Source organism: Myiozetetes cayanensis, unplaced genomic scaffold (genome assembly GCF_022539395.1).
Source record: "Myiozetetes cayanensis isolate MyiCay16 unplaced genomic scaffold, myiCay2020 scf1, whole genome shotgun sequence".
Taxonomy (NCBI): Eukaryota; Metazoa; Chordata; class Aves; order Passeriformes; family Tyrannidae; genus Myiozetetes; species Myiozetetes cayanensis.
Window position 1 is genome coordinate 495926 of NW_026086604.1, and position 27989 is coordinate 523914.

Sequence of the window (27989 nt, forward strand, 5' to 3'; positions counted from 1 at the left end):
TAAAATCGTCTTAAAATCAGCACTCCTAATCCTGTCCTGAGGGCACCTCAGGAAGAGAGGAGTCAGCTCCGTGCTCTTCCCTAAATCCCTCATTCTTGTTTTCCTCCATGTTTTCCCCAAACTTGCCTCCTCCCCATCCCTCACTGACTGTGTCTCACCCGGGGTGGAACTGGGGGTGTTCCACCACGTGGATGCTCCATCAAGGAGGGGGAAAATGGATCAACTGGTTCTCTCCACCAGTGACCAGCCACCAGCTGGATGTGGCACCATTCCCTCCCCACCGCCCTCTGGGCCTCCTTTCAGCCAGTTCTTAACCCAGCCAAGAGTCCACCTTGTCCAAGCCCTTCCCAGGAGAATGCCGTGGAAAACAGCACCAAAGGCTTTACTGAAGCCCAGGCAGACACATCCACAGCCTCTCCCTCATCCTCTAGGTAGGATTCCTGCTCATACAAGGAGATCAACTCACAAGGACCAAGGCTGAAGAAGACCTTCCCACCCTGCAGTCGCTGCTGGGGCAGAAATAGGGGGGCTGAGCGATGAACAGGCAACACTCTGACACTTGATTTGGAAACAAGTTTATTTGAGGTGCTTTGCAGGCAGCGTGAACACACATTTTCTGATCTGGCAGCGCTACAGCTTTGCAGTGAAGGTGAAGGAGGAGCCGTCATCTGGCAGAGAGAGCCATCATCTCCAAGGGTGCCGGGCGCCCGGCACACCGCGGCGCTCCTGCTTACAATTCCTGCCTCCGGACGGCTGCTCCGAGACTTCCCGTGCTCACGGGAGGCCTCTTGGCTCCTCACAGCTTGTTGTTCAGGAAGAGGCAGAGCAGGCCAGCTGCTACCCCTCCTGCCATCCCGTAGCTGGACCTGACGGAGCCTGCAGCGTTGGCGTTGCAGAGGTCGCTGCCGCAGCAGGACACGTTCCTGTTGCCCACGTTGAAGTCCTGGTAGGAGCTTTCACAGGACGAGTCACAGCCCTTGCTGATGATGCTGAAGAGCCCCACGACCCCTGGGAGGAGAGCAGGAGCATCAGCACAAGGGCTCGGTGCGAGCCAAGCCTCTTGGAACTGAGGGGTAATTCTGACCCGAGCTCATTTCTTGGGAGCAAAAGTCAGAGAATCCCAGAACGGTTTGAGTTGGAGGGGACCTGAAAGATCATCTCATTCCAAACCCCTGCCATGGGCAGGGACACCTTCTACTATCCCAGGTTGCTCCAAGCCCCGTTCTACCAAGCCTTGGATACTTTCAGGGATGGGACAGCCACAGCTTCTCTGGGAATTCTATTCCAGCACCTCCCCACCCTTACATTAAGAATTTCTTCCCAATGTCCCACCTAACCCTGCCCTCTGTCATTGTTAATCCCTATCCCACATATCTTTCTTTCAGCAGCCTTTCAACACCCAGGAAATCCATCTGTGCCCATTTCAGATGGCAGACTTGTTTGATTTGGTTTTGAGAGGCACAGCCCAATTTTCTGGCCAGTTTCTGCTGTTTTCTGGCAGATTTTGATCACTGTGAGATCCCCTGATCCTGTGCAACCTATTCCAGGCATCAGCTTTTTGCCATAGGCTATGAATAGAACCAAGTGTGTTATGCAGTGCATTGGTTCTCCTGCCTGGGAGTGTCATGGATTTGCCCATTTCCCACCAGGATAATTCCTAGTGGAGGTGTTGCATCCACTGCCTGACAGGGAGCAGTTTGAACATCTCACTGATATCCCTGGGTCTAAGAGCAGCTGAGCTGTCACCAGAGATCTGGTGAGGGCAAACCAGCTCGGGAATGGGAGAATAAAATCCTAAAGACACACAGATGGCTCCTTTCAGAGCTGGATGTAGGAGGAATCCTCTCAATTTCCCTGAAATCACCTAAAATCAGCTCTCAACAACAGGGCTTTCACCAGACTCAGCCCCTCCCATTTTAATTCGTGCTTGCAGATATTTCAAAGCCATTTTAAACTTGATTATTGCCCTTGTAAGGAAATGATTTTGGGTGTTAGGAAAGAGAATTAAACCTAATTTTGTAACAGGTGAGGGACATTTGCACTCTGAGCTTTGATCCCTGATCCCTCCTCCCCCCCCGGTGTATCTGCAGTAGGTGAGGTTGGACTGGACACCTGAGGCTGGGGACAAGTTTGGCTCCCAAATTCCAGCTGGGACATTTCCCCCCCATCCCTCCCTCCCTCCCTTTTCCTTACGGATCACATCTGTCTTGCAAGACGTGTCCTTGGCACTGCACATCGTCTTGGTCAGGCACTTGGAGTTGCTGAGCTGGGACTTGCAGCTGTAACATTCCAGAGAGGAACCTGCAAGAGGAGTCAGAAGTAGAATGGCAGGAAAAGTTTGGGTCAGAAGGGACCTTCGAGGTCGTCCAGTTCCAACCGTGCCGTGGGCAGGGACACTTTCCACTAGACCAGGTTGCCCATCCTGGAATATCTCAAGGAATGGGGGGATCTGGGGATGTCTGAGCAACCTGATCCAGTGTTTTATCTCCCTCATGGTAAAAAATGTTTTCATTACAGGAGACCTGAGCCGACCTTCTTTTAGTTTTAAACAATTACCCCTTGTCCTGCTGCAACAGACCCTCCTAAAAACATTGTCTCCAGCTCTCCTGGAGCTCCTTTAGGCCATGGAAGGGGCTCTCAGGTCTCCCTGGAGTTTCCCTTCTCCAGATAAACTTTCCCAGCTCTCCCAGCCTGGCTGCAGAGCAGAGGGGCTCCAGCCCTTGGAGCATCTCCGTGGCCTCCTCTGGGCTTGCTCCAACAGGTCTTTCCTGTGCTGAGGACACCAGAGCAGGACACAGAACTGGAGGGGAGGAAATTATTCTACTCTTCTCATGGCTCATCTGAGGCTTTCCAGGGAACCCACTGGGAAACAGGACCATTCCTATGGATCCTCAAGGGATGATGACACCTCTGCTTTGGGGAAAAAAAACGGCTTTTTCCATTTTTTTTGATGGAGAATAACACATCTGCCTGAGGTGAGAGTCATGTTTTGCAGGTGCTGAAGATATTTCAGATGTGGGCAGGGCAGGGAGGGAGCAAAGAGAGACCAGAGCTAAAGCTGGGCTTGAAGAGAATCCCAGGATGGTTTGAGTTGGAATGGACCTTCAAGATCATCTCCTTCCACCCCCCTGCCATGGGATGGGACACCTCCCTCTGGAGCAGGTTTCTCCAAACCTGAGGGAAGGATGGAGCAGCAAACTGAAAGATCCCTTTCAACCTGTTTCTCACTTTGACCAACTTGTGGCCAAGGCAGCTCACAAGTGTCCAGCCCTGAGGAAAATTAATCCCCAGAGGAATTAAATTGAGGTGGAATTACTTGTTCTTATTATCTGCTCGTGCCCCAGGGTGGCACTGGAGCCTTGTAAGTGTGAGAGTTAATATATATATATATAGAGAGAGATAAATATATATATGGACTTTTTATATATGGACTTTATATATATATATATATATGGACTTTATATATATATATATATATGGACTTTAAATATATATGTATGGACTTTATAATTATGGAATTTATACATATATGGACTTTTTATGGATATATATATATATGTATATGGACTTTAGCCCCATGACCACCAAGCTTGTATTGTGAATCCCCCAAATCACTACCCTAATGCCTAAAATCCTAATTTAGGAAGAGGATTTCCAGTATTTACAGAAAAGCCTTGATTAGAAATCAGGGTTTTTCAGGGCAGGAACAAGAAGTGGTTGGAGGCACCTCTGGCTGAGCCATTCTGGTGTAAATGACTGACACAGAAATAAGGAGCCAACACCCAATTTACCCAAGTGCTGCACTTTGTTCTCAAGTTGAGGTGACTTTTGATGCATTGAAAGTCAAATTTTGAGCACTCTGATGGAAGCTGGAGGAGGAGAAGTTCTGCAAGACCCTTCTCAGCTTATTCCTTCAGCATCCTCTGCTGACCGAGGAACATTTCTGTTCAAACCTGCCTCTCCTCCTCTCTGGCAATAAGAAAAATCTCTTTTAAAGCCCTTTTTTCCCCCTGACAGTGGCCAAATCCCACCCATCCTGTCTATCAAATAACACACCAGGACATCCTCCTTTTTCCTACCCTGCTAAAATCCTGACCAGCAGCATCAGAGGCGGCTTTTGAAACCAAGAGGCAGAAAGAGAAGAAGTTGGAAGGAAACTCAACCTTTGCAGAAACGTTGCACTTTCGAAAGCCTGGGGAGCAGAAAAATAATCCTCCCGCCTCTCTTAACCCCCTCCCTTCCCTTCACAATAATATGGTCTGGTTTAAACAACTTGGGCTTCAATTAATTCAGTTTTGTGGAGGATTTATCCCTCCTGGAAGCTGCTCTAGGATGGCCCCACGACCGAGGTGGGACTACATATTTTTTTTTTTTTCCTTTTTCCCCATCAAAAAGCAAATTTCCTCGGGATGAGGAAACATTCCCCCTCCCTCCCTTCCAAATCCCACCACGAGGCTGGGGATGCAGGGGATGCAGGGCAGGTGCCTTACCTGAGTGCAGGCACAGGAGGGCTCCCAGCAGGAGCACGAGGAGAACCTTCATCGTGGGATCGGAGCTGGGCAGGGGCTGATCCCTGGCGGGGCACCTTAAATACCTCGGCAGGCGCAGGTGGGGCATGCCCAGAAGGGCATCATCCTTCGAGGGCACCCGAGCTGTCTCCTCTCGCTCGGCCCGGAGGGAGGGGTCGGCTCCGTGGGGCTGAGATTTGTGTCGAGGTGCCTCTCTCCTCCCTCCTCCCTGCCCCTCTCGCGGCTCCCCCGCAGCCCTCGCACCCCCTCCCCGCCTCGTCCCCTCGGGCCAAGCGGCCGCACGAGTGGAAAAAGCCCCAAATTCTTGCGGACAAGGACTGCCTTCTGAGTTTGTCCCGAGCCAGCGGGGCTGCCTGGGAAACAAGGCTCTCCCACCCCCACGGCCGCCCTGAGTGGGGCTTTTGTGTTTAAAGCAGGGACAAAAAGTTCTTTTAATAAACAACTCCAGCTATTTATCGGCGAGTGTGAGCGACGCTCATGTGATAACAAGGTATGTGGTGGCGAGGTATGCGGAGAAATGAAAGTTCATCGGCTTTTGCCGGGTGGTTCCAGGAGCTTTTCGAGGTGCTCGTTCCCATGTATTGTCCGTTTTCTGGCAAAAAAGCAGTGGGCAATTCTTATTTTTTATTAATTTTATTCATGTTGTTATTTTTGTTGATTTTATTAATCTTACTGACATTTAATTTTTATGATTTTATTAATTTTGTTATTTTTATTAATTTTGATATTTTGATTAATGTTATTCACTTTTTTATTTTTGTTGAATTTTAATTTTTATTATTTTTATTATTTTGTTATTTTCCAAATTTATTAAATTTTATTAATTTTATTAATTTTTGAAGCTTAATTTTTATTATTTTATTAATTTTTATTAATTTTTATTAATTTTAATAATTTTATTAATATTATTAATTTTATTAATTTTAATAATTGTGGTATTTTTGCTGATTTTTAATTTTTATTAATTTTATTAATTTGTTATTTTGTTAATTTCCAAAGGTATTAATTTTTATTAATTTATTAATTTGGCTTTTAAATTTTTTATTTTTAATTATTATTTAATTAAGTTTGATATTTTTGTTTATTTTTATATGTTTACTAATGTTATTAATGCTATTATTTTTATTAATTTCATAATTTTGCTATTTTTATTTTTATTAATTTCGTTATTTTTATCCATTTTTATTAATATTTATTAATGTTAATAAATTTGACTGATTTTTATGTGTGCTGAAAGCAGAGGGACTTTCCGGTGGGTTTGGTAACACTTTCAGCTGTTTCACTGAGCTGTGACACCCACCCCTTTGTGTGCCAGTCCGTCTGCCTGGCACAGGTCTGGCATGTTCTTGACACTTGACTCACATCACATGTAATGTCAACAACCCGGGCTTGTCACAAAAATGCCACTTCTGGTCACAGACAGGGTGAGTGGAGCCACATTCCAGCCTCGAGTGGCTGTTTGCTCCGGTGGGTTGTCCCAAGTCCTCTCCCGTTCCTCCCATCCTGAGACCACTTCTCAGGACGTGCTAGGGGAGAAGAAAACAGGCTATTTTTTCTGAATTCAATGCTTAATTTAGTTTTTTTTTTCCCCTGAAATCTCAGGAATTAGTGGTTTGCACTAATTCCCTTCAGGGACTCTCTCCAGCGCAGTTCAGCTCTCAGGACGCTTCCCAAATTTCAGGTTGTTGGAGGATCGTTGTCTTCAACCAGCAGCTGTGGGATGACTGATGGGGGGTCAGCTGGACTAAAAAATCTGCCCTGATTTACACCAGTGGAGAATCCGGTGCTGGGCATGATTTTACAATTCCCAGTTCCCCTGTGGGGATCTTAAGGACCTCCACTTGGGACTCTTCTGTGTAAAAAATACCTGAAAAACCAGCCTAACACCTTCTTTCTGTGTCTGTTGACTTCTACTTCCTCTGGTTTTTGCAGAGCACCTCATTTATGGCCAATTTTATGGGTTAAAGATAAGGCAACACGTTCTCAGACCGGGTGTTCCTCCTTCAGGGCTATTTAAGGCTATTTTTCTCTTTTTAATCTCTTATGATTGTCCCTGTGGGGTTTGATTCTTTATTAGGGAAGAACAGGGCAAGGGCAAAACAAAACCTCCCCATCAAATCCATCCAGGCCTTGAATTAAATATTTTTTTTCCTTCAAAAAAACTCGTGGATGAGGAAGCTGGAGAGCTCTTTTCATCTTCAGTAGCTTCATTTTCTGTCAGTCAAGCTCTCCTAGAACTATTATTTTTTGTTATTTTTTCAGCATTAAAAGTGTTTCCAGCAAAGACCAGAACTTCCAGAGAAATTCCAAGCTGAGAGCTTGTCAGTCCTCCAGTCCTGCTGTGGGAGATCCCAGAAATTCCTGTATCCTTGTAGAAATTGTTGATTCTCAATGTTTTTTGGAAGGTTTAAAGTGCAGTTCCTGCCCGACTCCTGAAGATGGCAAACGTGTCCCGTTAGAATTCCACACCCATTAACAGGCAGTTGTCTATAGGACTGTGTGTATATCTCGTCATTTTTATTATCCCAACGTTATAAAATCCCCAATTCTTCTGCTTTCATGGGAAAAAAAATCCATTTCTCGTGGGAATCTAATGATGTCAACAAACCACTCGGGTTTGTTTGTTTGGGGTTTTTTTTTAAAGCTATTTTATGTTGTCACTGCAGGTTCCTGATGGATGCAGGTCTGGAGATCCCTGTTTGGGAAGGAGGGAAACAGGGCTGGATTATCTGCTCTGTCCCTGGTGTCAGGCTGGGAAGATGGTGATGGATCATGGTACAGAGTGTGGTGTCATGGACTGTGTTGAGGTGCAGGAATGAGCTGGAAATTTGAGGATAAAATGGGCAAGAAGTGCCAGGGAAATCTGGACAGAGAAACTGGGGATCTCCAAAGGCAAAAGGAAGTTGCTCCAAATTCCTGGGCTGTGGCAACCACTTGGTGAAGTCACCTGAAGAGGCTGGAGGAAAGCCTGGAAGATGACAGAGATGTTAGAAACATGGAATGGTTTGGATTGGGAAGTAACTTAAACGTCATCTCATTCCAATCCCTAACCATGGGCAGGGACACCTCCCACTGTCCCAGGTTGCTCCACGTCCCATCCAACCTGACCTTGAACACTTCCAAAGATGGAGCAGCCACAGTTTCTCTGGACAACCTGTGCCAGGGCCTCCCCACCCTCCCAGGGAGGAATTTCTTCCTGATATCCCATGTAAATTTAACCTCTTCCAGTCTGAAGCCATTCCCTGTGTCCTGTCACTTTAGGCCCTTGCCAAAAGTTTCTCTCCAGCTTCCTTTGGCCACATGGAGAACCAAACCTGCCTGTGTTGGAGTACAAGGTTAGAAAAGGGAATCCAGGACCAGCTACTCTGTTTCCTCCTGACTCCTACATATCCATCCATCCATCCATCCATCCATCCATCTATCCATTCATCTCTGTGAACACCTCTTATATCTCTCTCCTTATCTCTCCATCTGTGTTCCTGCCCATCCAATCCCATGCCTCATTTAGGATCCATCCACACATTCCCTCCTTCCACACATCCTAATGGGGTTTGTTCTATTCCCAATGAGTGACTCCTTTATTCCCCACCCATCCCGATTTGGGACAGCTGGATGTTCCTGAGGCTGTGTTCCCAGGAACAAAGTGGCTTGTGCAGCCATTAGAAATTCCCATTTCCAAGCCTAAAACTGGTCACTAAAATCCCTTGTCTGGCATCTCACATCCCCACAGCCTGAGTAGGTTTTTGGAAAACATCAGCTCACTGGACATGCACCAAACACCACCCAGGAGTGGAAAATCCAGTAAGATTCCGTTGTAACTCCACACAGCTGCTTCAGGACATCCTGGAAAGGCAAAACCCCCTCGGCAGGTGGTTGGGCTGGGTGATCTTCAAGGTCCCTTCCCTCCCAAACCATTCTGTGATTCCATGGAAAGGCCACAGCTTGTCCCCTATCTCAGCCTAAGGTCTTTCTCATCCAGCTGTTTTCCACTCTCCTGTGCACAGGGATAAGGCTGGTCCAGCAGCTGGAAGCACAATTCCTGCAGCTCCAGGGCTTCCCTGGGAGCAAAGAGAAGCTCCAGCTGCTACATCTGGAGATGCTTAAAACTGCTCCACATCACAGTCCAGCTCAGACTACAAGGATTTGTATCCAGGTTTGCTGTTTCAGAGAAGCTTCAGAGCACAGGGAGACGAGGCTGGGATTCCTCAGGCGTCTTCCAGAGTCCAGAAAAGAATATTGGGAAGATAGAGAAAGGTGTCTGGATCTCTGTTATGGCCTGCTGAGTGACCTTTGGCTCGTGCCTTCCTTTCTTTGTGCCTCTTCTTCCTCTGATGGCTCGGGATTCCTGTGTCACCAGGGAAGTTTTGGGGATCTGTGGGTGCTCACAGGTGCGACCAGGGGTTATATAAAGGTTAAACAAAGCAGAAAACACCATTTGACCTTGAGTATTCCCACAGGGATCCAGGCACAGACCGGGACATCCAGCTATTCCCATTCGGGATTTCTGATTTTGGGAGCCAGCCTGACCAACCCTGGAGAAAAAAAAAAATTCACCTTCACATCCCCCCACCACCCCATTCTTGCTGACAACCACGAAATCAATGCAATGCTGCAAAATGAATCCCAGCAGGGTCCTGATCTTCTCTGCAGAGCGAAGATTCCACGGAGAGGATCCCGGGGCTGCAGGGGTTGGAGATCTCCGTAGGATGGTGCTGTTGCCACATCACTGCACGAAGCCCTCCCGGAGCGTGGGAGCGGCGCAGACTGTTTGTTTAAATAATCCCGGCGACTTCAGAGCATCAAAAATGCATTTGACTTTTTTTTTTTTTTTTTTTTTTTTTTTTGGTTATTTTGCTAATTGCTGAGCTCTTCTGCTTGTGAGAGACTCGAGGTGCGGGATCCCTGCCAGCCCCGGCTGCCGACGCCGCGCTCTTCCCGGAGTTGTTCGCTGGGGAAAAAAGGAGGGCATTTTCCTTCACCTACGCTTTGGGATGGGGTGGAGAGCGGGGAGAGCAGCCTGGGATTGACCACAAAGCGGTTCTATGCTTGCTGTGCCCTCACAAAACACTTTCTGACCCCCTCACATTCCAGGAGTTGCAGCTTCCCCTGTAGAGATGTTGCAAAAGCGGAGGGGGTTGAAATACAGGCTGAAAATGTGACTTTCCTGAGATCCCAGAATTCCAGAATCACTTGGGTTGGAAAAGACCCCTGAGGTCATCGAGTCCAAGCTGTGCCCCAAACCCACGCTGGCACCCAGCCCACGGCACCGAGTGCCACGTCCAGGCTCTGCTTCAGCACCCCCAGGGATGGGGACTCCACCCCCTCCCTGGGCAGCCCATCCCAAGGGCTGATCCCTCTCTCTGGAAAGAATTTCTTCCCAATGTACAGCCTAACCCTGCCCTGGCACAGCTCAGGGCTGTGTCCCCTTGTCCTGGGAGCAGAGCCTGACCCCCCCTGGCTCCCCCTCCTGTCAGGAGGTTGCAGAGAGTGCTGAGGTGTCCCCTGAGCTTCCTCCTCTCCAGGCTGAGCCCCCCCAGCTCCCTCAGCCTCTCCTCATGGGAACTGTGCTCCAGACCCTTCACACAACAGGGCAACACCAGATCTCAAACCAGGGACTCCCAAACCCCTTTGCTGCTTCCTATTCTATGACCTTTTCCTTCCATCAGGAAAATGATTTCATTTATCTGACCCTTACAGGAACCCACAGGATACTGGAAGGGAAGAAACTGAGACTTCCAGTCCTGCTGCTGCAGGTGGAACCACGGGATCAAAGAACCATAGAGTGGTTTGGGTTGGAAAGGTCCTTCAAGGTCATCCAGTTCCACCTCCCTGTCATGGGCAGGGACACCTTCCACTATCCCAGGTTGCTCCAAGCCCAGTCCAACCTGGCCTTGGACACCGGTGGAGTAGAAAAGGGTGGATCTGGTTCCTGGACAAACCAAGCCCACTGCTCCTCATGTGGCCGTGGCTGCATCAACTCCTGGCCACTTATGGTCCCTCCTTTCCCAAAGGATCTTGGAATCATGAGGGCTGGAAAAGCCCTCTAAGATCATTCACTCCAGCACTGCCAAGGCCACCACTAAACATGTCCCCAAGTGCCACATCCAACATGTTTTTTAAATCCCTCCAGGGGTGGTGACTCCACCACTGCCCCGGACTGCCTCTCCTAAAGCTTAACAAACCCTTTTGGTGATGAAATTTTCCCTAATAGCCAAACTAAACCTCCCCTGGTGCAACTTGAGGCTGTTTCCTCTTGTCCTATCACTTGTTATCTGCGAGAAGAGAACGATTCCCACCTTAGGAGGGCTTTGGACCTTCTAATTTTCTCCTTGCGTGACCTCATGACATCCTTGTAGTCCTCATGAGTTGTCTACCCTTCACCCAAAGCTCATAAAATCTCCTTTTCTGTCCTTTATGCCCTTAGTTTGAGGTCAATACCCGGAGGTGGTCGTGCTTCTCCTGCTTTATCAAAATTTAGGGAAGAAACTTTGGGCTCCTGATCTGAGGAGGAAATGAGGGGAAAGCATTTTCTTGCAGGGGAATAAGCCACTTGACAGGTCTCTTCGGTGACTGGCTTCTGAATTTGTTGACAAAGTCTTGCCAAATAGGATTTTGTGGACCAAGAAACGCTCTGGACAAAAATAATAAAGCCATTTGAAGTCCAGGCTGGATTTTGGGAATGAAAACCCAGGTAGAGAGAACAAGATCAATCTGGACTGGTGAGTCTCCACTGGCCAGGACATGAAATTAAGATGCAGGAAGATACAGGATCAGCCTTTTTTGGGTGGTGTTTCCTTTTGCTGGAGCAGCTGCTCTATTCCCAGGGACTGGAATTCAGGCTGCACTTGTCTTTGTGCCTCTGCTTAGAACTGTTCCACTTGGTGTTAACTAATTACAGACTAATTGGGCCAGGGAGATGCCGTGTCGTGAAGCAATTTGGTTTTGATGAATTGGCAAAAATCTTACAGAAACCATTTCATTAAAAAAGTTTTTTGTGGTTTTTTTTTTTTTGTTGTTTGTTTTTTTTTTTTCCCCTCCCTGGCTGCTTTATCAAATGCTCCAATGCTTAGGACAGCAGAAGATGAGTGGGGCAAACCGGGGAGAGATAATGGCAATTCTGATTAATATCTGTCATTTCCTCCTGTTTTAACTGCTTAGCTGGAAAATCAATTTGAAAAATCAAGCGTCTTGAAGTTGTTATGAAGTTGCTAATTCGACAGGGCAAGGGGGTATGGGCTTTAAGCTGAAAGAGGGGAGATTTAGATTGGATAGAAGGAAGGAATTCTTCCCTGGGAGGGTGGGGAGGCCCTGGCACAGATTGCCCAGAAAAGTTGTGGATCCTCATCCTTGGAAGTGTCCAAGGCCAGACTGGACAGAGCTTGGAGCAACCTGGGCTAGTGGAAGGTGTCCCTGCCCATGGGCAGAAGGTGGAACAAATGATCTTGAAGGTCCCTTCCAACCCAAACCATTCCATGATTCCATGGTAAATATTGTGTTTATAATGTCTCTTAAGAGAGGACTTAATTCTGCCTTTATATCCTATTTTAAGTCCTGGCCAGGAGGCTCTTTGGGGAACAGCACCAAGAGAACAAAATTGTTTCTAACTCAAAGTGTTGCCTTCCTGTCCTGGCAGCATTAAAATAATAAAATTAATCAGTGCAGACTAGAAAATAATTATCATTGCACTCTAATTCATTGACTCTGAATTTCCTCCCGTGTCAGGCACTAACAAAGAGCTCACCTGACTCCACTGGAGTGTTGTATCTGGCCAGAGCACACTGTGCCCAGGGGACATCTGCAAATGGAGGAGACGGATTTGTAGAGCCTGAACCCAGGCACAGCCAGAGGGGACCTTTCATGGAGTCATTGGATGGTTTGGGTTGGAAGGGACCTGAAATATCACCCAGTTTCAACCCCCTGCTGTGGGCAGGGACACCTTCCACTAGCCCAGGTTACTCCAAGCCCCGTTCAACCTGGCCTTAAACCCCCTTCCAGGGATTGGCAGCCACAGCTTCTCTGAGAATTCCATCCCAGCCTCTCACCACTGTCACAGGAAAGAATTTCTTCCCAATATCCCATCTCTCCCTACCCTCTGGCTGTGGGAAGCCATTCCCTGTGTCTTGTCCCTCCATCCCTTGTCCCCAGTCCCTCTCCAGCTCTCCTAGAGTCCCTTTAGGCCCTGGAAGGGGCTCTCAGGTCTCCCTGGAGCCTTCTCTTCTCCAGGTGAACATTCCCAGCTCTCCCAGCCTGGCTCCAGAGCAGAGGAGCTCCAGACTTTGGAGAATCTCTGTGGCCTCCTCTGGACTCACTCCAGCATCTCCACATCCTTCTGATGTTGTGGAACTTAGAGCTGGACACAGAGTTCCAGGTGGGATCTCACAAGGTTGGAGTGGAGGGGGAGAATCCTCAACCCAAAATCCTGACATTTTTCCAAACTAATGAATCTTAACTTCCCCTTCCCCTGTACCCTCAGTCCTCCAAGCTCCCAGCTCCCTGTTCCTGCATCATCACCTGCCTTTGGGCTCCCTCACGTGATTCCTTCCCCTTTGGCTGAGCCAAAGGCATCAGCAGGGGATGGATTTCCCTGCTGTCCAGCTGGATGTTGCTTCTAAGAGTGGCTGAGGAGCTGAGATCCTTTGGTGGGACCACCCATTTCGGTGTTTCTCCTCAGTCTGACCAACTTTCACAAAACTGAGAGCGTGTCCAGACCTTTGAGAAGTTTCTCCTTGTTGGACCTGGGCAGGATGATGACCAGTCAGATCCATGGGCAGGTGGATAGAGGGATGGACAGGAATGGAACTGCACAAGCCAGGTGCAGACTTACAGAACTGCAGGAACACCCTCTAGAGGTGAACAACAACAATACAAAGATGAAACCATTGCAGAAAATGTCAAGAATTCCAAGAAAATATCAAGGATGATATGATTACTGGCCAGGGAGTAGATAAAGAGGGAGCAGGAAAGGTGTTCTTCCCCTGTGGGACACAAAGCTGTGTGGATAAATAAAAGCAGGAGTTCAGGGACAGCCTGTTCCTCCCGTTTTGATGGATCACATTGGATGGACCTTGGCTAATTTGTCTTCCCTGCACAAAGCAAGGTCGTTTGCTCTCAGGGGCATCGCAGCCTGCCTTGAATTAATTTTCTATTAATTACTGGAATGATTTGAGCAGGGATAAGCAGAAGTTATTTTTAGCAGTAGGACTGATTGGAGAGAAGTACCTGGGGAAGTTGTGGGGCTCCTGCTGCTTGGGAAGGGGAGAACAATCATTCCCAGTCGGACCAAAGTGTCCATCTGGCTCATGTGCCCCCTCTGACATTGGCCCTTGGTGGCTGCACGGGGAAAGTGAAACTTTTCATCCAAATTCCATCCCAGGAAGTGTCCAAGGCCAGGTTGGACGGGGCTTGGAGCAACCTGGGATAGTGGGAGTTGTCCCTGCCCATGGCAGGAGGTGGAACGGGATGATCTTTCGGGTCCCTTCCAACCCAAACTGTTCCATAATTCTATGATTATAACCCAGAAAAAAGCTGTTTTCTTCCACAACATCGCCCTAATTTTGGCTGCCTGTGGCATTGTGGCGTCCACACCATCCTGCTTTCCCATGAAAGGTTTGTCTTTATGGATTTCTCCCACCGTTTCTCAGCCTTTTGCGGATTTTGGTGCCAAATCATGACCTGCCAAACCTCGGCCCATTTTCAGCCTCAGGTCTTTGCCTTCCAAGACTAAACAACCTCAGGATTTTGCTCTTTCCTCCATGGCCACATTTTCTGGTCCTGATGGGTTTTACTTCTCCCTGGATCATCTCCAACAGGTCCATCTCCTCACTGAGGTCTTCACCTCAAGGCTGGAAGCCTTTTTGGAGGTGAGGTTGTTGCCAAAGGGGAGGAATTGCTCTCAGCACAGGGCCAGAGGGGTGAACATAAATCCTGCAGGAATTCAGGCAGTTCTGCTCTTTCCCTCTAGCCATTTCTTTCTAAAGCCATGGAAACCTGTTTAAACATTCCAAAGTGTCAAACATCTGCTTGGAAAAGCTCCTCTTAATAATTTAAATACCCCTGGACGTGTTTTTGATTTGCTTGGTTTGGTTTAGGTCTATTTTTGAATTGCTATTTTTACCACTGAGATAAAGGACAGGGATCTCTTCCATAGACCAGGTTGCTTCAAACTGGCCTTGGACACTTCCAGGGATCCTCTGGGAAATCCATTCCAGGGCCTCACTGCCCTCATAGGGAAGAATTTCTTCCCAATATCCAACCTAAACCTCCTCTCTGTCAGTTTGAAACCATTAAATAATAAGTTATAAACTGATGCTGATGGGGATGAAGCAGGACAGACAAAGTCTTGCAGAGTTATCCAAGGGAAGGTTTTTAACTGCAGATAATCAGCCAGGAGAGATCAAGGGGAGAAGAAGGATCAAAAGGAATGGGAAGAAGGATCAAAAGAAAAGGGCCCAAGTGAGTGGGACAGAAAGAATCGGAACAGCCCCGTCAGAGACGGCACAAAATCAGGCTGGTTTAGGCAACCCCTGAACCTATAAATCAGATGAACTTTTCCATAGAGTTTGCCTGGAAATAAAGTGATAAACTGAGCATATTTGTAATAATGGAACTTTATATTTGGGATTACAGAAGAGAAGATGCTCAAATCCCCATGTTTGGGGACACAGGGGCTCCCATTTCCTTCTCCGTCATCACCAGCAACTTTAACATGATTTAACTCAAAATATCTGCCCCCTGTTAATGTTTCTTGTAAAACCCCAAAGAATTTCAACAGGATTAGGTTCGTCCTCTTGTAATGTTCATAAAATTAAACTAACTGATATCTAACAACTCATAACAACAATCAAGCTATTCATTAATAGCTAGCAACTAATAACTAATTTTAATTATAAAATTAAAGCATTCAAATAATGCTACTAGGAAGTCTTTATATTTTATATATATATTATTTATATTTTTATCTTTATATTAATTATTAGGAATATTTATATATTTTTCCACCCAGCTTTGCATGGCCTTGCTTTGATCTGGAAATTCCTGTTTTCTGTAAGAAATTTCCAAATCAGGGGCTTGTAATTCTTAATTTGCTTTTTAATGACTTTAAGCTGCACAGTTGGACAACCACCCAGTTTCGAAGACAAATCTGTGGCGAGACATTCCTGGTTAATTTGTGCAGCAAAAGTGCATTGGTTGAATGATTGAGCATATCAGGGGTATAATCCCTGTTGTTCCCTGGGATTAAGAGGCTCTGCCCCTCAGCCAGGGGAAAAACACACAGGAAAAGGTTAATTTTCCCTCTGTGCTGAAATGTCACCCTTCAAGGGGTGAAATGGGAAGGTTTGCAGCTCAAAATGTGCCATATCCATGATGACCGTGGTGGGATTTAGGGTTGGAGGAGCTTTAGGGTCTGCTCTGGAATTTGGCAAAATCCCGTGTTGAGTTCATGCTCCTCATTAAATGTACATTAAATGCACCCTGCTTTGGATAGGATAAGGGAGGGGAGTGGCTTTGAGCTGAAGGAGGGTGGATTTAAATGGGATATTGGGAAGAAATTCTTCCCTGGGAGGCTGGGGAGGGGCTGGAATGGAATTCCCAGAGAAGCTGTGGCTGTCCCATCCCTGGAAGTGTTCAAGGCCAGGTTGGATGAGCCTTGGAGCAACCTGGGCTGGTGGAAGGTGGGGGTTGGAATGAGATGATTTTGAAGGTCCCTTCCCACCCAAACCATTCCTGATTCCATGATCACCTGCAGCTGATCTCTGTGATAAAACAGCCCCCAGCACTGCTCTGCTGTCCCAATGTTTTAATTTTTAATTACCAACTGGCAAAACACTGAAGGACAGACTTGACCTTAAATGGGTGGGAGCCCCATTCATCTTGGCTGAGGATACAACTCCTGTTTTTAAACAATTATCCCCTCAAACACTGGATAGGGACACCCCCCCACCCCTCCAGACCTTTTATGGCTTTTATTTATTCCCACTAATACAGACATTCCTTGCTTTCCTTGGTCCTCCTGTCCTGTCCTAATACACTTGTTGCTCTGTGTAAGGAGAACTGAGACACCACTTTGGTTTGAAAGCCACTTATTTTTACACATCCCTTTAAATTCCTCTTTTATTTCCTCCTCTGGCTTTTTCCTGACTTTTATATATATATATATATATATATATTTTAATATAACAGCTCTATTTTCAGCCACCCAAACTGCCTGGTAATTACACTGCCTTTGATAAACCTCTCTATTAAACCCAACTTGTAAATACCTTGCCTGCTCTAACTGCTTTCAATTCATCATAAAGGCTTGTGAAGCCTTTGCTTTCCCTCTTTTGTGAGGGGAAAAAAAAATGGAAGCAAGGAGGAAACTCGCTGTTATTTTAAGCAAGGAATTAAGGAAGGGATTTGGATTCATAGTTGTTTTTTTTTTTTTTTTAAATGAATTTGAGTGGTTAAACTTCCTTTAGCAGGGTTCTATATCTTGTCTCCAGGCTCTATATATTACTTTATATGTTGTCTCCTGGCAATAGATTTTTGTCTCTGGTGAGGTTTATTTGGTTTTGGGTTTGTTTTTCATAAAATCATGGGATGGTTTGGGTGGGAAAAGACCTTTTAAAGGGTGGGGAGGCCCTGGCACAGGTTGCCCAGAGAAGCTGTGGCTGCCCCATCCCTGGAAGTGTCCAAGGATGGGGCTTGGAGCAACCTGGGCTAATGGAAGGTGTCCCTACCCATGGTAGAAGGATGGAATTGGATCATCTTTAAGGTCTCTTCCAACTCAAACCACCCTGTGATGAAAAAAAAGTTAAAAAAAAAATGACAACAGGAAGATTTTCAAATAGGAATATTGGGAAATAATTCAGGTGGATTATTCAGCGCTGGGAATAAAAAGGGAATAAAAAGGACATAAATAGAGGAAGAATTCTGGAATATCTTCCACACAGCCAGGATATAGAATACAGAGAGGAAATGAGGAAGGATTGAGAAGGGACAAGTGGTTTAAACCCTCTCTCATTCCTTGTGACCTCAGTGATCCATCTGAAAAACGTGCTGCTGGGAATATTGATTACGGGGTGATGTCATCAGAGCTGGTCTTACTGAACATTCCTCAATGGCTTATCCCAAAGGATTTCAGTGCTCCCAGGGAAGGAATATCATTTGTGGGATGCAGCTGGAGAAGTGTGGAGCTCTGGGGTCTGAAATGGAAGCAGGAGCCTGGAACAGAAGAAGAGCTGAGAGCAAAAACAGCTTCCAGTTGTCTTTGAGGTGTTAAATGGGGAGGAAATTTGGGAGGAAAGATGGATAATTGGAGAGGAAAGACTTGTGGAGGGAGCAGGTGTGTGGGAAGAGCTGATGAGTGATAAGGTTGTTGCTCCAGGGGACAGAGAGGTAGAAGAGAGGCAAACCCAGAGGGAATATTCTCCTGGATAAACACAGGGAAATTGAGGAACAGAGCAGTAAAAATTTGCCTGAGGTCACCCCACTGGCAAAGCTGAGGATAAAACTGGGAGTCTTGGAGTTCAATCCATGGATCCTGAGGTTTCCCTGGAATAATTGTAGCTCAGCCACAGGAGGGGAGGGAAAAGGAGCTGCTGGCAGGGGATGTAGGAGAGGATTTCAGGGGCTGCAGCAGGAATGGTGTTCTCTAGTACAGCTCCTTCAGGGGATTCTGGAGTGGGACCACTTCCCCAACTTCCATGAAGTGCTTGGACATTCCCTGAGCTGGGCATGAGAGTCCAAACCTGATGCTCCTTTTTATCTTGGTTATTCCTTCCCATCCAGGATTCTGCCCATCACTCTCACCTCCTCGTGGGACCAACATTCCCTGCGCAACAGATCCTGCTCTCCCTTCCTGGCTGGGTGATGACGACACAAAACCATGGAATGGTTTGGGCTTGGAAGGATCTTTTAGTTCCAACCTCCCACCATGGGCAGGTTCTGCAGAGCCCTGCAGAACCTGACACAAAGGCTGCAGGACACCTCCAAACGAGCATGAAAACCTCAACCATCGTGGTTTGGAGGTGAAAATTGCTCCCTCTGACATCTCTGGAGGATACAAGAGGTAGGACTGGTTCCAGTTTTAGGGTTACCTTGACTGGCACTGGCTCAGGCATCTGTGGTGCTTCACTGCTGGGCACAAATGTACCTTTCCAAATTTATTTAAACTATCATTTCATGGAGAAATGACCCTCATTAACCAGTGCAGAGAGTGCCTTCCTCATCTCCAATGCACTTCAGGCATGAAGTCCTCTGGAAATGGGTCAGGGAGCAATTCCAGCCAGCCCAGGGGGAGTAACCACCACTGTTTGGAGGTGAGAAACCAAGGAGAGAACAATGAGGGAGAAAGGGCTTTCCTCTTGTCCTGTATTCATGGGGCTTGGGCTGGAGATGGGGATGTGCCCCTTTAGGGTGGAGATGGGGATTGTGGCCACTTCACAACCCTCCTTTCATCCCACTTCCCTGAGCCTCCACCACGAGTCAGTCCTGATTTAGCTGTTCCAGACAAATCCTCTGCCAGTCGAAGACTTAATTGCAGCAGAGCCCTTCAACACCCCGGGCATTAATGAGCCAGGATTCAGATATTCAGGATTTAAGGACAAACCCAGTCCAGGGGCTGCCCTTGGGCTCCAGGAGACCCTGCAGCACACGGAGGAAGCTCTTGGATAGGTCATTAGTAAAGGCAGGGGAGAGGAGATGGCTCATCACCATCTGCCAGCTGAACCTGGAGCCCAGCCAGGAGAGCCAGCAGTTAATTAGGAATAAGAGCTGCTTCCTTTCCCAGACACATCCCTGTGTTTATATATAGGCTGAGTGTGCACTGCCACGAGTGGAATATCTCTTTCCTTTCTAATTAGATGAGCTGGCCCTAAATTTGTTGGATGATGTTGGTCTCTGGAGGACCTGCTCAGCCACATCAATCTGCCTTTGCTCTTCCTGAGCTCCAGGACTAACTCAGGAAAGCACAGCCCCACTGCAAGGGATGAGGCAACACCCAGGAATCTCCTCTTTTTGAATCAAAATGACAGGCCAAGAGGGGGAATCTGTCATCTGAGTTACAGGATTCCTCCTTCTTGCTGGAATCATCAGCAGATGATCCTCTTGGAAGCTGGAGAGGGTGTTTGGACAAAGACATGGAGTGACAGGACAGGGGGAATGGCTTTAAACTAAAAGAGAGCAGGTTTAGATTAAATATTAGGAAGGAATTCTTTCCTGTGAGGGCAGTGAGGGGCTGGAATAGAATTCCCAGAGAAGCTGTGGCTGCCCCATCTCTGGAAGTGTCCAAGGCCAGGTTGGACAGGGCTTGGAGCAGCCTGGGCTAGTGGAAGGTGTCCCTGGGTTGGAACAAGGTGATCTTTCAGATCCCTTCCAGCCCAAACCATTCCATGATGGTTCCACCAGAATGGTTTTATCTCCCAAGGTTCATGATCTTCCTCCCAGGTCCTCACTGCTGCTTCTTCTTTCTCCTCTACAATAATTCCCTTTCTGCACCTTCCAGAGCACCTCTCCCAGCAGCTTTCCAGGTGCATCCTTGTCAGGAAAACTCCACTCCTTTGTTGTTTTGGGGTTTTTTTTGAGGTAAATGATGCCCAGAAGAAACACAACGTGAAGAAGGGAAGGTGGGAAGAGCATGGATGGAACTGGTTTACAGGGACAATCTGTGAGGCCTCTTTAGGGGCTGTGAAGTCTAAAAAGTCTGGTTTTTTGTGTTTTTTTTTTTCCTAGCAAGTCCCAGACAGATGTTTAACATTCACATGAAGGAAGGATCCATCCCCCTGCTTCCAGCAGCCACTGGTGTGTGCACACAGATAAGAGACAAGCTGAGGTTCCCAGCTCACTGGTGGAATGACTCATCCCTTTAATTGCATCCCTTTAATTACAAAATTAGCCTCCTTGACCTTTTCTTCTGGCTTTTCCCTGAGTGCCACAGCACAGTTTGATCTCGGAGATGCTGAAGGGTAGGAAGGAGGGAGGTGTCTCGGTGGAAGCGCTGCTTGAGCTGCAGCCACAAACTCACCTCCCTTAATCCCAGGAGTTACTCCAAGAAAAAGCCCTTTTCCACTTGAAAAGGTCTTGGTGACTTCGAGAGGGCTGGAAAGCACAAAGTCATCACTTAAACCTGCAGAAGGAATTAAAAAAGTCCGAAGAATGAAGATATTTAACATAAAACTGCAACGTCTGGGAAGACTGAAGACCTAAAATTGTCATTCCTGGATTGACTTGCTGTGTTTTCTCTCCTTTGAGGTCCTGGGAAGTCTGTTGAAAGCAGTGATTTTATTCTGACAAGGAGCTGAAATAATTTAAGGCTTATTCAGCAGGAATATTCCAGCAAAAATGCTTCTTGGCAAGAGCAGACATGGAATCCAACCTGAAAAGGATGGGTAAACCATCCCTGAAAATGGCAGTTCTAGGCAGAAAAACCAAAATAAATCTGGGAAGTTGAGGCTACCTGTGACATTCTTTTAATCTTCAGGAAGAGAAGTTTCTAAAAGGGAAAAAACATCATTTGAAGCCATTTGCTTTTTTTTCATCAGTGAATTCTTGAAATTTTCTCCCCTGCAAGAATGTTTGGAATAACACCAAACTCACCCACTCTGTGCTGACATTTAACTCATCCCATTATATTTATTACGCCACCAGCACTCCCAGCTTTCTCCAGGATATAATGGCAGGAACATGTACACCCATTTAGAAAAAAATCCAGCCCCTTTACAGACTTATTTATAACAGCCCAGATCTTTATAATTATCTGCATTGTGGGGAAAGTTGAGCGCACGGGAAGGGCAACAACGGCCCCTTCAGTTGTGCAAAAATACCACGAGGAAAGCTCTTTCCTCCTCTGGGTGGGGGGGAAAGTTGCCTTAATTGCTCAGGGAAAGTTGAATTCTTTAAAAAAATTAAACACTAAAAAAACAAACAGGCTGACAATGGAAATGTTTTGTTGATGTCAATTTGCTTCAGTTCCAAGTGGCTTTTTTAGTTCACTTTGGAAAGTGTCCTTCTGAGGGAAGTGTGAGGGTTTCTGTGATGGTGGAAGAGACACGTGGAATCAGGACAGGGATCGAGGGCACCCTCAGCAAGTCTGAAATGACAGCAGGATGAGGGTGCTGTGACATACCTGAAGGATGGGGACATCCAGAGGGACGTGGACAAGCTCCAGGAGTGGGGATCTCATGGGGAAATCAGGGAGAACATCCATAGAAATTCTTCCCTGTGAGGGTGGGGAGGCCCTGGCACAGGTTGCCCAGAGAAGCTGTGGCTGCCCCATCCCTGGAAGTGTCCCAGGCCAGGTTGGATGGAGCTCTGAGCAACCTGGGCTAGTGGAAGGTGTCCCTACCCATGGCAAGGGTTGGAACTGGATGATCTTTAAGGTCTCTTCCAATCTAAACCATTCCATGATTCTGCACCTTGACCTGAGGAGGACACAGGGCTGGGGAAGGTCCCAGGGCTCATGTAGGGCCAAGGGGATTATTTGCTCCTCAGAGGCTCTTTGAGCACCCGTCATTGTGGCTGGAAAAGCCCTCTGAGGTCATGGAGTCCAACCATTAACCCAGCACTGCCAAGGCCACCACTAACCCATGTCCCCAAGTGCCACATCCACGTGCTTTTTAAATCCCTCCAGGGATGGGGACTCCACCACTTCCCTGGACAGCCTGTTGCCATGCTTGAGAACCTTTTCTGTGGAGAAATCTTTCCCAATATCCACCCCAAACCTACTCTGGCACAACCTGAGATCATTTCCTCTTGTTCTATTGCTTGTTAATGGGAGAAGAGACCAACTCTGCCTGTCTGCACCCCCCTTTAAGGGAGTTGTGGAGTCCTTGTGCTGCAGTTTGTCCCCTGATGAGAGCTGGGCGAGGCAAGTGATTCCCAAATTCCTGTGGGCTTTCTTTAGCTCCTGCCAATCACCCTGCTCTGCTGTTCCCAAATCAGTCTGGTTGTGTGCTGATGATGGTGATGCAGCTGAAACCATCCCACACCAAGCACCAACTAGCTGGGAAATAACTCAGTGTTCACCAGGAGGCAAGTGGGAAACTCCACCTTTACATAAGAGGCCTTTTGCCATCCTCCAGAGTTCCTCCTGACCTACTTTCCTTGGGATTTTCGCTGGAACTGTTGAGAGAACTTCAAACACGTCTCTTGATTTGGAAAAGGGAAGGAGAACAGGGATCTCTGCTGCTCTCCTGCTGCATGAAGCTTTAATAGCAAGTAATGGCTTACATGGGGTTTGATTTTATTGCACTTAAATGGGCAATTCTCGGGTCTCCAGCTGTGCCCAAGAGGAGCAGAAGTGACTGTGCCACTGCACAAATTGGGCTTTGGGTCCCTCTCAGATTCCCAAGGCCTGGATTGTGTTAAATAAGTCATGCACAGTAAATACAGCCAGGAGATGTGAGGAGATTCACTGACTCTTGCAGGGCACTCAGGTGCCACTTTGGTGACTGCACTGCAGGCAGAGATGTGGGAAAACACCCTGCTCATGTCCCTTCATCCCTCAGGAATGAAGGGTGTTCCCCTACCACTGGAGATCCCCAGGCACAGCTCATGAACCCAAACAAGCCATTTTAATTCTAATTTCATCCCTGCTCTTTTTTTTTGTGACAAGGAAACCCAAGTTTTACATCTGCAAAATGACAGCCCTGCCCTGGCTTTGATGATGGTTTATCCTGAATATCCCCAGCTGGAAAGGAGCCACGAGGATCATCCAAGCCCAACTCTTGGCACAGGACAGCCCCAGGAGTGACACCCCTGAAATCCTCCAAGTGCTTCTTGAGCCCTGCAGGCTCTCTTGGTTGCAGGGAGGAGCTTTGTCATGGCCTGACTCAAACTTTACCGTGGTGGACAAGCCAAACATCAGAGGGGACCCTTTGGATGGACAACATGTCAGCTGGATGTTCAGCCAAGAGATGCAGCTGAGCCAGTTCGGTGGCAGAGAGAGCCTGGAATTTTCATGTCCCATCAATATTTCCACTTTACTTCTCTCTTCCTGGGTGGTGTGGAAATTTCTGAGGGGAAAATCTCCTGCTCTGTCTCCATCTTCTGCATCATATTTCAGTGCCTTGTTAATATTCCCATTCTTCATCCAAATTCCATCCCAGCTTCTCAGTCTGTCCTGACTGAATTCAAGGCCTTGCACAATCTTCTATCCCTCCAAAATCTGGCTCCACACCCCTTCACTGAGTGAATAAAACCTGCAGTGCTCTTAATGTGAAAAATATCCAGATAACTCCCCTCAGGTGATCCCAGTTTCTTATTGTGCATCAGAAAAAACTATGGAAGTTTTCCAGGATTCTCAGTGGCATCAACTGGGAACTGGCTTGGTGGGATGGGTGTCTTGACCTTCCCATGGATTAATTCCACAATTCCACTCGAATGAAGCTGTTACAGTCACACGAGATCAGATATTGGAGCCTCTGCAGCCTCTTTAGCAATGCAAAGAAGGGAATTACAGTCTCATTTTGAAATAGTTGATATTTCACTGCTGGCAGCTGAATAAATTGTTAACTGACGTGCAAACCAGCCTGGAACAGGCTGGGAAACCTCATCTCCAGGTGTTTGGGATGCAGGATGTGCACTTTAATGTTTGCAACTCATTTCATCCCAGAAATCATCTGCTCCCCCTTTACAAGCAGAGCTACTGCTAAACCATGACCTGTTTCACCCTGGTTTGGCCTCCAAAAGTAAATTAAAAACATGTCAGGGAATGTTTTTAGCTGCTGGAAATTCGTATTTTTTTTCCAATCCCGTTGGATTTCTGGCACAGAATCATGGAATGGTTTGGTTGCAAGGGACCTCAAAGATGATCTCATTCCAACCCCCTGCCGTGGGCAGGGACACCTTCCACTATCCCAGGTTGCTCCAAGTCCTGTCCAACCTGGCCTTGGACACTTCCAGCAATGGGGAATCCACAATTTCCCTGGGCAAAGCCACAGAGAGATTGCAAAACCACCACCCGGGTTTTCATTCTGTTTTCCTCCTGGTTAATGGAAATTTGGACACACCAGTCCCTCCAGGACTTCTGAAGTTCTTCCTTCAGCATTTTCTGTGTCTCACAAGTGTGTGTGGGACCTCCAAAATACGCTGTAAATCAGCACCAACCCTGAAGCATCAACTGAAGGAGAGGCTGGAATGTATTTATTGTTTTAATTTAAATCTCATCAGACTTTATCAGTTTCACCCCTCGTCCTCCATCAGCCTCCACCTCCTCTCCAGGATTAAATGAGCCAACTGGAGACATTCCCAGGGTTCTCAACAGCACCTCACGTCCATCACTGGTATTTGGATTCGACACCGTTGCTTTTCCCTTCACATCTTGCCTTTCCTATGAGATTTTTGCCCAAGACTCTCTAAAATCCCACTTCCCAGAGCTGTATTTCCCTGGATATTCAGGATGCTCAGGGAGCTGAGTCACAGTTCCATGACAAGACACGTCCTGCTCGTCCTGAAGTTATTTTTTACAGGCAGGGAATATGCCCAAGGGAAGGATGAAGTCAGGATTCACATTTCCCAGCCTGGCATCATTTCAGCACTTGCATCCTTGGTATGTTCTTGGGGGGGTGGTTCCATTTTAGTCTTGGAAGCAGGAATTTCATTGATTTCCATCCAGGGAAGTCGTTCAAAAGCTTGGAAACTGCAGACCAAGGAGTAAACTGGGCATTCCTGGAGGGCTGGAAGATCCAGGACAATCCACAGGACTTGAAATGTGTCACTGGAAGGAGAGTCTTGCCCTGTGTTTCTCAGCTCTTGGAACTGTGAGATTTAAATTATTGAGATTTAAATTGTTGGGATATAAATTGTTGAGATATAAATTTCTGGGATATAAATTGCTGAGATTTGAATTTCTTATAACCCACTGTGTTGCCCAGACACAGGAAATCTCTGTATTAGCCTCTGGTCTTATTGGGGCCACTGAATATTATCAAATTACCAATAGTAAATCCTATTCCATTGACAGATGTGATGACATCCCATATTTTTTTGACCAAGTTCTAAAACTTCTCTCCTTTTAATCAGGCTCTCACTGTAGTAATTGAGTCAAAAATTGAGGTTATTTGTGATTAATCCTTTTTTTATTTCATTCTCATTTTGATTCAGGAAAGAAAAGGCAGGATGGAACTTTGAAAACTTTACTTAGGTTGGAAATTTGGGTTTCACTGGGTGTGGAACATGATCTGGTGTTTGCAAGTTATGTCTGGAGGCTGATGGAAATATTTCCCTGGGGACATTTCTGGAGTGCCCATGGCTGTGACTGGGGTTTTAGGTCACAGATCAGCTTTCTGGGATCAAATACCCCCCAAAAGTGGGAAAGAGAGGTTTGTTGAGGATGAAGAAGGCCCTGGTAGTGAAGCTGCTGTTTCTGAGATCACAGAGTCATGGAATCATGGAATGGTTTGGGTTGGAAGGGACTTTCAAGATCTTTAATGCCCCCCCTGCCATGGGCAGGGACACCTCCCACTATCCCAGGTTGCTCCAAGCTCCATCCAACCTGACCTTGAACACTTCCAGGGATCCAGGGGCAGCCACAGCTTCTCTGGGAATTCCATTCCAGCCCCTCCCCACCCTCCCAGGGAAGAATTTCTTCCCAATATCCCATCTAAACCTCCTCTCAGTGTGCCCCTCCAGCCTTGACTGGTCTTCAACAGCAGCTCAGCAGCTTCACGACCTCCCTGTCTGCACAGCAGAGCTGCTTTGTGTTCATTTATAATCCATATATGTGTAAATAAATATCCCTCTCCTGAAGGAAGGCAAAAGGGAACAGCCCTGGGTGGAAATCCAGGAGCCTGAAATCAAAAGCTCTCTGACTTCCTGAGGTATTGTCAGTGCAGCAGCTCCGATTTTTGCCTTTCCCTCAGTTCCCTGCTGTGATTTCAGGCGTGGGATCCCAGTTTTTAAGGGTATCCCAAGGCTCAGGTTCATAAACCATTAGATGGATGTTGGGGTGCAAGGAAACAGCATAACCAGAGATAACTATCCCTCAAAAATTCAGACTGTGGGATGGTAAAAATGGGGAAATAGGAGAGGGAATTAACTGGAAGAAGAGAAAAGACTGATCAGTGCAAACCTAATTTCCAGGAATTAGAAGGAGCCAGTACCTTTCCTTATGGAAAACACGCCCACAAGCTCTGAGTTAAGCACCAAACTGGGCTAAAATCCACTGAAATTGGTGAGACTGGTTGGTTTTCCAGGGATTTCCAGGGCCAGACCACAATAAATGTTGATTTGGAATAACAATAAAATGTTATTTTAGTTGCTTGCGTGGTGGCACAGTGGCCACAAATTGTGCTCCTCACACTTCCAAGACAAAATGTGGAGGGGAAAAAAAAAAATCCCAGGAACTTTTAACCAGTGTGGTTAAAAAACAGGAATACGCAGTGTGTGGGTGTTGTAAATCAGTTTATACCAGTTTGTTGGCCCTTTGGTTTGAGTGGGACCTTGAAATGGGGTCAGTAAAAAGCGGGAAAGAGCATAAAAAAATAACACAGTTTTACAAAAGGGAATTTTCAGTCTATTAAAATGGGAAATCCCGCTGTGTTTTTATAAAATAAAGAGTTCTAAAAGGAATTTTCGGTGTACTGAGATGTCAAATCCACTCTGTTTCTTGAAATAAATAGTTATGAGGGAATTTACAGTGGATTAAGAGGTGAAATTCACGCTGTTTTTGTAAAATAAATAGTTCTGAAAGGGAATTTTCAGTGTATTGAGATGTCAAATCCACCCTGTTTTTATGAAATAAATAAATAGTTATGAGGGAATTTTCAGTGGATTAAGGTGTGAAATTCACTCTGTTTTTATGAAATAGTTCTAAAAGGGAATTTTCAGTGTATCAAAATGTGGAATCTCACTCTGTTATAAAACAAATGAACAAGGTTTAGGCTCCTCCTTTGGCATTTTCCACTGGAACTTTGCTCAGTGGTCATTCCCGAGGCTCTGGGGGGAACTGGAAAATTCTCATGCATTTTACAAAACCTGTCCATTCATATAATTCCTGGAGAACATGGAAAACCCAGTGCACAAAGACCCTTCTTGGAGCTTCCCCCTTTCTGACTGATTGTTAATCCTGCTGCAGGATTTCATTAAACACCAGAAAAAACTCTTTATTTTTTATTTCTTATGTTTTTTTTGTTTAGGTTTTATTGTTAATGTTAATTTTAATTTTTTTAATTATCTTTATTTTTATTTTTTAAAGTTATATTTTATTTTTAAATTATTTTTATTTTAATTTTTTATTACTTTTAATTTTTATTTGTTATTTTTAAAATTATTTTTATTTTTAATTTTAAATTTTATATTTTTGTTTTTATTTTTATTTTTATTTAACATCTTTATTTTTAATTTTAGTTTTAATTTTTATTTTTAATTTTTTAATATTTATTTTATGGTTTTATTTTTACTTTTTATTTTTATTTTTTTATTTTTTATTTCTTTATTCTTAATGTTGTATTTTGTATTTTTATTTTTTGTTTTTTATTTCTG

The 27989-nt window shown here is 46.1% G+C and overlaps 1 protein-coding gene across 1 annotated transcript; it reads right to left on the reverse strand.

Annotated features, from left to right (window-relative positions):
- Window positions 1–691: 691 nt before the first annotated feature.
- LOC126639043 (prostate stem cell antigen-like) lies at window positions 692–4636 on the reverse strand. The gene is made up of 3 exons (XM_050313480.1): window positions 4491–4636; window positions 2194–2301; window positions 692–1008 (listed from the first exon to the last, which is right to left on the reverse strand). Exons 1-3 carry the CDS (start codon window positions 4615–4617, stop codon window positions 797–799), a joined length of 447 nt encoding a protein of 148 aa, XP_050169437.1. The 5' UTR covers window positions 4618–4636; the 3' UTR covers window positions 692–796.
- Window positions 4637–27989: the final 23353 nt, after the last annotated feature.

What these genes read in the sequence shown, in the direction of transcription:
- LOC126639043 (XM_050313480.1), bottom strand. Translation starts at nt 4,617, where the DNA reads ATGCCCCACCTGCGCCTGCCGAGGTATTTAAGGTGCCCCGCCAGGGAT. An exon ending in CCTCCTGTGCCTGCACTCAG is followed by an intron (nt 2,302 to 4,490) that starts GTAAGGCACCTG and finishes CTCCTCTTGCAG; the next exon opens with GTTCCTCTCTGGAATGTTAC. An exon ending in TTGCAAGACAGATGTGATCC is followed by an intron (nt 1,009 to 2,193) that starts GTAAGGAAAAGG and finishes CTCTCCTCCCAG; the next exon opens with GGGTCGTGGGGCTCTTCAGC.